Below are 13,460 nucleotides of genomic sequence, written 5' to 3' on the forward strand. Positions count from 1 at the left end.
CCCATCTCCTCCCAGAAATCTAGTTATCCCATGATCAGCATTGAAAATACCCATGTCTTCATGGCACCAGGGGACAAAACAGGAGTTTGGTGTACGTCGCAAACATTTAAATGAAACAAAAACAGAAATGAGAATAAAGGAGCATTACAGCTTATTAAAATGTACAAATGTGTCAACTTAAACTTCCCAAGTTAACAACTTAAAAACAATTATATGTTTATGTATTTTCATACTAACATTTCCGAATGCCGTTGTTAATTCATATCTTATTAGTGGGCAAATGGGACATGCCCACCATATGGAAAGGCCAGGGTGCAACATAACAGGACTTTTGTGAAATTGTAAGAGTCCCAGGGGTCTCCCTACCCTCTGTACATAAAGGATAATTATGGTGTGTTGCAAATATAAGCAACATATATTCGAAACCAGGGCAGACTTTGTCCAATCACTGAAGATTTAATTTATGTAGGTCATTATTGTGAGTGCCCCAGTGGGGTATTATGATATTTATTCCACTCAATAAAATTGGATCCTCCATGTTCAGCATTTTCAGGGCGTGGAAAAGAGCACCTATTATGCAGTTACCCCCAAATATGGGGCATTACCTGCATATCTGGGTGCTTTCTACACTTAAATCTGGCTAACCTGGTATTCGTCATGCCATTTCCCCGGCACATTTATTCTGCCAAAATGGATGGGGGGCGGGTGTAAACTTTACCGTACTTAACAATTATCAGGTGCAGAGAACTCCAACCCACTTATAACTGCAATCCTTGAATAAACAGGTGTTTGGGCAAAGGTCCCTAAGTACCTGGACTTGTTATAAAGGGCTAAATAGATATGCATTTGTGAATAGTTAAAATATTTCCCGATTATACCTGAAAACACTTTTTTTTTGTAAATGAGGTTGTTCATAATAAGTTATTGGCAGCTGAGTTTTGCTTCCAAAGGGCTACATGTACGATTTATTTAGGAGTTGTGTGAAATATATTTAAGTAATGTTCTATTAAAACAATTATCTCGTTTTTCTTTCTGTTTTCTTCTAAAAATGTTATTTCATAAAGCATACTGTGAGATTTATATTCATTTAATTCTGTGAAGTCAGGGCAAGTGTGCTTACTTTTGGTTTTTCTTGAAAGTTTTTTAATGGTTTGTAATGACAGTACAACAAACTTTAGAACAACAATTTTGTTATGTGTGGCACTGCCTGAGCACGCGAGTCTTTTCTTAGGTATAGGAGGTAGTGACTGGGCATTTGAGGCTGCGTCTGAATATTTTCGAAAGTTTCAGGTCACACAATTACTGAAATTATACATACAATGGCTCTGATCGGGGAGATAATGCTAGACCCAAGCACGTGAAGTTGTGTCTAGCATATCGAAGCATTTTCTAGGTTTATGAAGCTGCCCTTGGCACGATGGCTGTGCCTGGCATGTAGGGGCCGATCCGAGGAGAGACTGCCGGAGAGGGGGCTCACTTAGGATAACATGACAGCAACTAAGCCAACATATTCAGCTTTATCTGTTTCAGTAGTGTCTGATACATTAGAACCATGATAACAACGCTGGGAATGGCTCAGCCGCCCCGGGTGCTGGCAGCAACAACTGTTGTTTGCCCTTTTTCTAACTTTAGTGAGGGTGTGAAGCGGGAACATAGACTGGAGTAGGCTAGCACCGGTGCAATAAGTACCATTAACAACATGTTGACAAGTGTTAATAATTGTGAATTATCCTTCCCCTCAACAAGCACCCTCACCTTCAGTTTGGGTCCCTAACAGCAGGATGAACAATTCAGAGAAGCTAACATCTTCTCAGAGGGCATTGTCATTGTAACTATTATGTGCAGCGGCAATCGGTCATAATTATTAAACTTTCTTTACTTCAGTGATGTAATTTAGAAAAACATATTTTTCATAACCAATGTCTTTCTTCCCATCTGTCCCTTCTGCATCATGAAGCAACCGCGCTCCCTCCATCACTCTTTTCCTTTATCATTGGAGATACTGCTTGCTTCCTTCAAATCTCGAAGCAACTGCAAAGCACGTTGAATGTTAAAGTTCATCATAACAAACTACATTTGCTTAACGAATACGTGACAGGAACTGTGTTGTGCTTAAAATACTTTGGTCCTTTCTGAAGCTGCAGTATTTCAGATCCAAACTGCACACATACTGCAGTGCATCAACAACTTCCTTTCTCTATACAGAGCACTGCAACATATCTTTACTCAGGCCCAACAAAAAATGTAATGTGTAATGAGTCCACATTCCTAATCGCTCCTAAACATATATTTTAGGTCCCTTACCAGACGGTGCAAGCTGTCTCCTGCCGAAAAGACCTATTTTCAGTTTACAGTGTGTGGGCTCAGAGCCCGGCCATTGTTTACTATTGGTTGGCTTTATCGTCACTCATTTGTTTGCTTTTTATTGGTCAGATTGTGTAGGCTTTAGTTCCTCTTCTTGTGTGTGCGCTTCTCCTGGAGCATGGATGTATTACTTCCATTGCTCACTTTTGAAGTAATATTTTTTCGTTTTTTTAAGCACCCCTTGAGAGTGCTCGTGTTCTCCAGCGTCCTCCCTTCTATACTGCTTGTAGCCTGTCTGGCCCACAATGTATTGTTTTCTCTCGCCCATCTGCTACTACCCTGCATCCCCTCTGTGTTGTGCTCACCCTTGTGTGCTTTGTGGTTTTCACGCCTGTGTGCTACCCCAATAGTTTCATGTTCCTCCATCTAGTCCATGTGCTTCTCTTCCCCAGTGCTCTCTCTCGCCTATGTAGCTCACCCCCCCATCTTGTCAATGTCTTCCCCACATGTGCTCTCTGTGTTCCTTCCACCACACTAGTTTAGCTTTTGAGCTACTTAAAAAAAAAAAAAAAAACATTGTAGTTACTGATTCAATTCGGATCAGCAGATAAAAAGAAAACAAAGTGCCTACCTCATTTTGTAGGCTTTGCAAGTGTGGGTCTACAAAATGGAGACGGTGGACAAGTCATAGCACCTTTGTTTCCACTTTAGCCATGCTGCACAGCATCAGGATACTGTACTGTATTGCTAAAAACTACTGGCACAACCAGACGGTCCTAAAGGTGTAACATAGTGGCTATGCCAATGCTTGTTTAGTTTAGTGGTCATTCTGTGTGGCCATTGGATGATCAACGTCCTGCTACAGTTGGTTTTGTTTATAATATAAGAAAATAAGCTCACCATATAATATTTGGCTTTCTCCCTGTTTATCAAAGACACAATACAAGCACATCATAGCACCTCCACACCTTCTAAAAGGAAAGTACAGGAGCTTATATAAAGAACGATGACACACTGAATGTAGGTACCTGCACAGTTTCTGATTTAAACGCTGACTTAATAAATTAGAGTTAGGTCAACACACTAGCTAATATCGTGAAAGCTCAAACTTTGGACCAGCCTATAAAGCCATGCGCAGCTAAGAGGATAAAAGAATGAATTGCATCACTTGTCACAGACATCTCCACGACGTCCTCCCACACTGAACAGTTACTTTGCTCTTAAAAAAACATTTGACTCGTCCATCTACCTGGACCACTGCCAGCAAATCTACAACCAACTTTTGGCATACAAACTCTCCATAGGACAAATCACCAGCAGCTGCAAAGGTCATGGAGACCGGCTGCGACGATCAACAGAGAGACTTCGGGTCTAAGCAATGGACTGAGTCAGTATTCACCGATATTCATGATGATCTCCTCAACACACTGGCTGAGGATAAGAACTTGTTAGCTTCCTATGGAACAATGGGCTACCAAATCATTCTGGAATGCTGGTCTGAATGGGTAGAGGTGACTAGAATGGTGACAGACTGACTGTGTTACATTCATTCTTTCTGTTTGAAGTTTCAAGATTAGAATTGGCACAGCCAAGTTATACACAAGTAATTTAAAGGATTTTGCAGAAAGTCTGCGTTCTCAGCACAGCAATTCAATGCTTACAAAAGTTCACTGTCTGGGTCTTAAAAGTTATAAAACTGAGGTTCTGTATTTCACAAGACCAGTGCTATTCCTCTTCCATCCACTTGACCTCTGATGTTGCCCAAACCTCCACCTAGGAAAAGAAGGCCAGAGTCTGGGTCCTCCGGTAAACGTGGTGGTGAAGGATACAAATAATCAACCACCCAACAGAATACATTAAGATTGGTCCTCCTTGCATGCACCGTAGCACCTCAAACACTTGCCCCTGCTGTCACACCAGCGCAGTGGATTTTGTGCATATGGTGTGGCTCTGTTCCCACCTCAATCCCTATTGGGGGGGAGGTGATGGGGTCCCTATCCGACGCCGTGGGCTCCCTGATCCGACAGGTGGGGCTCCATTGCTTACTGTGGGTTACTACCCGCACAGCTGCACGTAAACCTGTAAACACATTTCTGGATTTCACCCTGGTCCTGGCGAAACAGCCATGTGCAGGAAGTCCGCCCTTCCCCCACACTCCACCTGTGGCTCTCTGACCTTCGCTCTGGCATCTTGGCAGAACAGCAGGCATTACACGCAACTAGGTCGAGATGCCTGATACCGACCTGACCGGCAGCATTACTTGGAGCAAGTGGAGGCCAAATCTCACTATAGACCACCTTGATAGTTGCCCAATCACTCACGGGATCAAGGTACACACGACAGGCAAATGCTGTCACCTCTATACAGATGCATACCATCACCTACAGGCGGGAGTAGATCCAAGAGGCCCCGCAGCTACCCTGATACAGATCCACACCGAATCTATCCTTTCTCTGCCCAGCGCTAGGAGCCCTGCTCCATGCCCCAACTTTCTCCTCCTCCCCTCACACCCAACTAGACACATGGCTGAATGCAAACGACCAAACATCACAGTTGTATTTTTTTGTATTCTGTTTAAAACCATGTTCTAATTGATGATAATTTCCGCTTCTGCAACGCTTTCAGTGTTGTTGATATTATACATCCTCCATAATTGCAGTGGCACTGACATGTACATTTGTGCTGACTGCACACCGATATGCTTTGCCTCAAACGTGTTAGCTGAATATATAGTAATGTGAACAGGTTCCCACTGCGCTACTATAGGATAAATCAATAAAGACATATTGAAAAAAAGAAAGGTCCTGCAACTGAAGTCTGTCTGCCCAATACAGATGGCAAGACTCCTGATCCCTTCGAGACTGCCCCAAAACACCATCATCTACAGAGCTCTCTAAATCCCAGCGTTGTGGAGGCAAAAAAGCAATGCAGCAACAATGTGCTGGAAAACCTCAAGCACATCTCCCCATGCCCAAAGACAATCAAAACATTAAATGCCAGATGTGCTGCACCCTCAACAATACTTTCTGCAGATAGGGGACCTATTTTCAAATGCTGGCACCTTAATGACCCATCCACATGCCTATGATCCAGACAAGCGTGTGTTATATGCTTAAACAGTGCTATGAAAAGATGGTTCACAAATGCAGAATATTAGGCAGCTAAAGGCCAATGCTTTGTACAATCTGTCCTCTAAGGGCCAACCAACCCACCACACACTGAGGAAGTCTCCTAAAACTCCTCCCGTTCAGGAAGGCTTTTGGCTTTTAACACGGTATACCTGGGTATCCCTAACATTCAACCAAAGGGACAGGGACCCGCTCACCCAGTGGCAATCTGTCAAAACAGGCACCAGTCACCTGAACTACAAGAAACTCCGACTCCTAAGAAGAATAGAGCCCAAGCCGGTGGAACAACTGATTTGATCTCCACATTCCCCACCACATCTTTGGTACAGAAAGGCAGGTCCTCCTTCGACTAAGTGCTAAAATGGGCAAGAGCACTGGAGGAGCCACACAATAGCATGCATTGCTATATAAAACATAAATAACAATGAATCAAGCATAAGTAGACCATAAAATCTGTCATTTGCACCTAGCAAATGAAAAGACGCAATGTTGAGAAGATGTGCTGCAAGGCTCTGTCATCAGATAAATTTCTCCCAATTTTAGTTATAACTATATCTGAATTAAAATATTTCCATTCATATGCCACAGTGTGCAGATCAGTCATAACTCATTATTTGTAGAATTCTGCATAGTCGATTAGGACTCTGATGAGGACTTCCACAAAAGCCCTTGCATCCTAAACTTAGCTACCATGCCTATGAATAAATACCTGCATTGTAGGCTCTTCGATTTCGCATGGCACGCACCACACATCAGAATAAAAATTATTTTCTGCCGTATACCTCTATCAAAACTTGTTACAGAATGCTTCCATGCATTGTATTCTATAGTAGTGCAGTGTAACACTTCCTTATACGAAATTTCCTTAAAAAAAAAAAAACCCTCAACAAATCAAACTTGTGAAAAAACGGTTAAGGCAGCAAACTGTTCAAAAAGTAAACTTTACAAAGGAAACACGTTCCATGTTCATATTTAACGTACCTCGTCTCTGACCTACATCTTCCTCCACTGATGGAACGACTTCCTCTTTCCTTTCTTCATACTTAAAACCTTCGCTTAATTTGTGGACAACTTCATTCTGAAGAGGTTGGACTGCTGCCCCGTTAACAACAACGATGCAAACTGCAGGCAAAAATACACACACGTTTAAATAAAATCCTGTTCTTTCCACCTGATATCCACGAAACAATGCAAAATGCGTGCCGCGTGTCCTATAAAGCGACATTCATTATCTAAAAATAGACACGGATCCATGCACTTGCCTGGTACACATGAAAGAATATTAATGGCAGAAATCTTACCTGCACTCAAAAGCGCGCTTGCAACTCTGAGGAGTTTCATTTTCCCCAGGTAAGTGAGGCGCAGACCGCGGGCTGCTTTCTACGAAATGGCCAGGACCCTGAAATGGAAACCGGTTCAAGTGCAACACGTAATCCTGGGCTGAATAAAACTCCACATCCGCAGATTCATCGGAAACTTTCCCTTTGAGTCAGAACAGCAACAAACCCACTGCTGCCCGCGGCGTAATGAGGCAGAATCTGCGCGTTTTCCCTCTTTAAATACTGCTGCCACTCCCTTCATTGACCAGACAGCGCGGCTTATTCATGTCGGCTAGCTTACAGGGTGCTGTCACTCCTGCCCCAAGCAGACGACCACAGAGTGCCTCTCCTCGCTCGCCAACAAGCGTGAAAGTTTATTCTAGACTTTGGGCTGCGCCACGCCGCTTCACTCCGAAGGATGCAAAGCAGAAAGCGTGCCTTGAGTGGTGCCCGGATGCCCTCGCAGCTCGCTGGCCCGCTCTGCCGCCTAACCTTTCCCTCTCGCGCCCACTACTCCATTCCGCGAGCGCGTCGTGCGGCGAGGGCTCCCCATTGGACGGCGCGAAGCATGTGGGGGATTTCCAGCCCGGGCAGACAGCGAGAGGAATTTTAATAAGCCTCTAACTTTTTTACCCCCACAGTGAAATTAACCGGACTGCGTGGAGAAATGCCAGAGGCATGGTTCACATAAAAAAGTGGCCGAATAAAAAAAAAAAAAAAAAAAAAACTTAAAAAAAAAAAACGCTGCACTGAAAGTTAACCATGAAATGCTTGGAAAAACAGACAGGAAAGTGTGACCTCATGTTTATTTTTGCCACGATGAGCAGACAGACTTGAGAATGTGCTATCGGCGTTGCAGGGATATTACCCCTCACATCATTTTATTGCAGATACTAGCCTTTCTGACAAGATTGTCAGAGTTTAAAGAATAAAAACACTTTTACCCAGGATTTACAAAATTAAGATAATGGGGTTGCAAACTTTTTTAAACTAGGTATTTCATTTTCGAACAGTGATTTTGAAAAATATGTCTGATGTAGAATATAACTTTTTATAAACTTTTTTTTTATTAATTGAATTTAAGGTCTATCACCTTGATCGCTTCTGACCACCCTCAGCCCCGACCATTCGTACTCAAACTCGCGATAACAAGAACAAAGCAGATATAATTCCTCCTATTTGTGGAGGCAGTTGGAATTTTTCAAAAGGTTGGCACTTTAGTTGGCCTTAGGAGCTATGGGCCAGATGTAGGAAGGCATTAGCGCCACGCAAACAGCGAAAAACGCCGTTTGCGAGGCGCTAATGCCCTCACGCGATGCTGAAACACATATTGCGAGTCGGTACCGACTCGCAAAATGTGTTTCAGACTCGCAAATAGGAAGGGGCGTTCTCTACCTATTTGCGAGTCGCACCGCGATGTAGTGTTGATTTGTGACCGCGAAAGCGGTCGCAAATCAACCCGCAGTTACCATCCACTTCAAGTGGATGGTAACTCATTCGCAAACGGGAAGGGGTCCCCATGGGCCCACTTCCCCTTTGTGAATGCTCACAATAATGTTTTTTCAGAGTAGGCAGTGGTTCTATGGACCACTGCCTACTCTGAAAAACACCGAAACAAAAAGGTTTCGGTATTTTTTTCTATTTGGAGCTCGTTTTCCTTTAAGGAAAACGGGCTGCAAAGAGAAAAAAAAACAGCTTTATTTAAAAGCAGTCACGGACATGGTGGTCTGCTGTCTCCAGCAGGCCACCATCCCCGTGAGTGCCTAGACTCGCTATGGGGTCGCAAACTGCGACCCACCTCATAAATACTTATGAGGTGGGTCTTTGCGACCCCATAGCGAGTAGCAGAAGGTGTCTGAGACACCTTTCTGCATACCAATTTGCGAGTTGCAAATTGCAAGTCGGAAGGACTCGCAATTTGCAACTCGCAAATTGGTTTCTACCTACATCTGGCCCTATGTGTTCAATTTAGCTACATCAAATCCCTTTAGAACTTGGGTAGCACTCTTCTTTTATCTTAAGCAGTGGGTTGATGGGGTGACCGCAAATTAAACAGCAAGATCACCAGTAAACCAAGTCTGTCTCAGTCTTGCACCGGTATCATTTTATATGATCATCTCCAAGTTTTTCGACCGATGCTGCTGGTTTTTCAACTCTGACAGGGCACTGAGGCCTGTTAGCCAGACCTCAGTGCTAGCAACCCGACCATAAAGTGTACACCGAATTGACTGTACCGAACTGGGCATAGTTACCCTACCTGTAAGTCCGTAAGATATGGTACCCTGGTACCCAGGGCATGCAAGTTAGAGGGGTAACCCGGGGCTTGCAGCATTGGTAATGCCACCCTAGAGGTCCCCCACATAACAAAAGTCCCCATTCCACCATGCAGACTAGTAGAGCAGTTGTGAACTGCTAGACTGACTTTGCCTTTGAAAGAATCGGAAAGCCACTACTTCCCTGTGTGTGAGTCACCCCACTGGCAGGCCTACCGAGTCCTAAGTCAGGGTGCAATATAGGACACAGGAAGGGCCTGTATTTTACATGTCCTGATAGTAAAAACACAAAACTAAATTTTTTACTGTAGAAACACTTGGTGGCCCAATTGGCGAGTACAGGATTACAAGCTGACCCCACAGCTATGCTAACCCCTGAACTGTGAGACCAAAGTGGGTACTTCAAGGTATCAAATAATTCGTTACATTAAGCCTGGCTTGTATGACCGGTTGAAGGTAATATAGCTAGGTGCAGTATGTAGCTTTCACAAAAGCTGTCACTTAGTTTCTTTTAAAACCTCTGTGCCTTTCTAGGCACACATGCAGCCTGTTCCATGAGACAGCTTTCTGCCCACCTGGAGGAACGTGCCAAAGACTTTCAGGAAGGGAAACAATGAGAGTTTGTAGGCCAGGGCTGTGTTATCTCCTTCCTGCGTGTTAGCCCCAAAAGGCAGGCTTCAAAGGAGAAGCCGCCTTTGAAGGGCAGATTTGTAACACTAGAGAAGAGGGCTGTTCCATTGTTTAGGCAAACAGGTTGGCACGGGGAGCAGAGAGAGGGGAAACCAATTGCCATTCTGGTTTCCCCAGGGGCATGTAGCCCTGAGGTGGCCACCCCCCAGGGGTGGGCTAGTGAGGTCTAAACAGCAAGAAAGGGATCTCGCCCTCTTGGAGTGGGCAGAAAGGTGCATACTGGGAGAGTCAGATTCCACACGCCACAGGAGGTGGTCACCAGGTGGGAGGGAACCTGGTAGCCTATTGACTACCAACCACATTTTGCCCTGTGGGCATTTTCCGAGCACAAAGGAGGAACTCCAGCACCCAGACCTCAGATCTCTACTGACTGGAAGAAGTACCAAAGCAAGACTGCCCTGCTAGACCAAGGGACCCACTGCACCTACGAGGACTGTGCTTGCTGCACCTCGTGGCTAGCAAAGGAAGAGAATGTGCTTCCTTTGTCTTGCTCATGGAGAAGTCTTCTCCAGAGCAAAGCAAAGTCAAGAGACCTTAAGGGCTAGCCGACTGGCCTCCTGTTCGCCGCACAAGAAGGCAACAGCTGAAGCAGCCTCAAGGGGCAAGTCTGTAGCGCAACATCTTCAAGTTACTTCCACTGCTGTAGTGCAGCATTAGGGACAAAGACAGAAAGACCTGACGTACAGAGTTAAACTTGAGTTCTCCGAGCTCAGGAGTGCTGTTGGAGAGCTACTGGGATTCTGAGAGGGCACGTTATTTACCCAGGAAGGATTGGCTTGGGAAGGTGACACCGGGCGACTGGTAGCCTAGTGTAGACTGAACTTTGGGAAGACCGGAGAGGACTTTGTAGGATATCGACCTTGCAACCGGGACTCCCTAACAATCTTTGTGGACTGAGGAATTCCCAAAGGAAGACCTTCATCCACTGCATCGCATCCACAGCACAGCCACATGGAGCATCTTCAGCATCCTTCACCCCTTGCATCAGAACCACTTCATTTGAAAAGCCTGCATCACATAAAAGTGCCTGGATCTGGTTGAGGATGTACTTGAGGACCTGGTTGGTCCCTCTGGCTGGCTTCCGACTGGAGTTGGTCGCCTAAAGTAACTCCAACAGACCAACACCAAGCCCAACTTTTTTCTGAAAACATTTTTAAGTATCAAATTTGGTGAATTTGCCAATGCTTGTTCATGTTTAAGTGAATTGTCTTTTTTTTAAATAATTCTTGTTAAATCTATCTCTCTGGAATCCTCTGGTGGATCTTTTTCTTTTGGTGCCTAAATTTCTATAAAAATACAGTCTATTTTTATAAATTGGTGACCGGATTTCTTGATTGTCATGTCGATTTCTTCAATTGTTTTGGTGCTTTACACTAGTTCCTCTGTGTAAGCCTTGCTACTCAGTGCCACAGCTACCCAGAATTGAGCTGAAGGTTTCATAGACAAAACATACTGATCCTAAATGGGTTGGTAAATGTATTACACAGTGAGGTCGCACAACCACTCCATATAATACACCCCATTTCCTCACAGATACCAGTGCTCAGCCATAGTACTTAGATCAAATACTGTCCCCAACAAAGTGCCTCATAATAATTATATAGAATCCCTTAAAATTATGAAACAAGGGCTATCTCAACCCAGCTGTGTGGAGGATGTCGCTTCACTGGGCAGCAGTGCAGGTGTAATTTCTGGAGTTCTTCAAGTCATTTCTGGAATACCAATATTGCCCTTCTGGCAACACAGCAACTGTATAAAACCAGGCAAGAAGTATGTCACAGAGTAGAGGTCATGTTTTATATCTCACCTACTTTCCATGGTTCTCTTATGCAGGGTTTTCCACTTTGGTGCTTGAGCAGGAATAAAGAATGGTTATTCTTAGCTAACAAAAGCGCTGCCAAAAATCAGTTTCCATCCAACTTGTAACTCATTATCTTCTAATAGTTTTGCAAGTTTAATAATTGTCCAATTCTGTATAAAATGCCAAAGAAACAATATTGATTTCATTATACAATATACCTACACAAATAATGAGACTCGCTTGGTCTGAATGGTCTCTAGAGTCAAAAGATTTTTCTTCATTTCCTACTTAAGCTCACCTCCAAAGGCGTCAAGGTGATGAGCAGAAGGTGAAGGCCCATGCGTCTTCTCCTTGCTTGGCCTGGTAGGGCCTTGAAAGGGCTTTTGGGAAGAAACCTTGGGACTCTGAGTGGACATGCACACCTACCACTTTGGGTTCTGTGGTCATTCCCTTGTTTAGCTCTTCCACTTCTGGTTGAACCTCAAGGACATACGAATGCAGGCTCTGTGATCCATTTCTGGGGTAGCAACACCTCCTCCTCTAAGTGAACACTATTGTTTTCCCCTAAGGTAGCAGCCAATTCTACTGTTGGTTTCAGTGTATTTTTATGACGATTACATTGTGCAGTTCCCACCTCGTACCTGCAGCGTCTACACAACTACTGATATGACTCCAATATGTGCCGTCTAGATTAACCACTTAAATGCGAAGGATGAGACACATCCCTTGCATTACCTTTGCAATGTAGAGGACTTTAATGTTTTGTCCTCTTCCCAAGCAGTGAAATCCTTCTATTGATCGACACAAGGGGGATGTATTTCATTTAAATAGGCTAGGGACAGCCTGCTGTGGCATCAGGCAGTGCCCCACATCTTAAAAGTCAAAGTCTTTCTGTCCCTGGGGAAGGGTTGGAGAGTAGGAAATAAGGAGATTTACCCCCAAGAGGCCCAGGGGCCCAAAAACCAACTTGATACCAGAGAAAGATACTTTTAAAAAAAAAGCGGGATGGGGACTGACTGCTATTGGGCAAGCAATACCCTGGTCCCTAAAACCTCCATAGTTATTACAGCCCCCTAAAGAGATTGGAGCAAGCTCACTGGATCACGGATAGATTTTTTTTCTTTAAAAAAAAAGAAAAAAAAAAAAAAAAAAAAGAAGAGGGCGAAGTGAGGGCAAACAGTCTTTCAGGCCACTGGAGCCTACAACATCTCTGTCTCAAAAAGGAAATTTGAATTCTTTTGGGTGTAGTTTGCCTATGGGCTGGTGCAGAGGGGGTGAACCCCCTCCCATATTCTCTATCCACCAGGTGGCCAAAAGACTGTCTGATGTCTGGGGGTGGGGGATGCAGTGCAGTATAAGGATGGAGAAACCTGGGCAACTTTTCTATTTTGCACTTGTTTCCCGGTGGTTTGGTGGGCTTTCTACCCCCTTGGGTGAGGAGATGGGTGAGGATATTGGGATATTTACTACCTAAGGGAGAAGAAAGCCCGCCAGACTACCAGGGAAAAAAGTCAGAAAAGGGATGGGGTGGAGTGCAGGACCATCTTGACATCTGTCACTCCTGCCCCCATATCAAAAAGTATTTCTGTCACCAGTGGGAGGTAAAATGGGGGTTTACACCCTATCTTCTAGCCCATATGTCAAAACTATGCCCTACAAAAATTCCAATTTCTAATCACAGGCCATTATGAATGGCTGCACTATGCTGGTTCTGGGCCAGCCAGCAACCAGAGAACCCTACCAACCTTACTAACCATGGACATTTCTAAAATCGAGAGAGCCACAGGAATCTAAAGTGCTGTGCTTGTGGGGATCCAAGCATGTTTCCATACCCAGAATGGCCAGATGTATTACAGACCTTTGTTCTCACACTTCTTCCGAATGAAACGTAGCCTGTGTGGGTGAACTTAATCCATAGCACTGGAATGAGCTAAAACTGTAAACA

General features: G+C 44.3%; 1 protein-coding gene across 1 annotated transcript in view; it reads right to left on the minus strand.

Moving 5' to 3' along the window:
- HBEGF (heparin binding EGF like growth factor) overlaps window positions 1–7,254 on the minus strand; it is a 57,400-nt gene extending 50,146 nt beyond the window's left edge. The window contains exons 1-2 of the mRNA XM_069199310.1: window positions 6,734–7,254; window positions 6,414–6,554 (exon numbers count right to left, since the gene is read on the minus strand). Of these exons, the coding sequence (XP_069055411.1) occupies window positions 6,414–6,554; window positions 6,734–6,773 (181 nt within the window). The 5' untranslated portion in view covers window positions 6,774–7,254. The remainder of the gene's footprint in view (window positions 1–6,413; window positions 6,555–6,733) is intronic.
- Between the last annotated feature and the right edge of the window lie 6,206 nt (window positions 7,255–13,460).

The sequence above is a fragment of the Pleurodeles waltl genome, chromosome 7 (assembly GCF_031143425.1).
Source record: "Pleurodeles waltl isolate 20211129_DDA chromosome 7, aPleWal1.hap1.20221129, whole genome shotgun sequence".
Lineage (NCBI taxonomy): Eukaryota > Metazoa > Chordata > Amphibia > Caudata > Salamandridae > Pleurodeles > Pleurodeles waltl.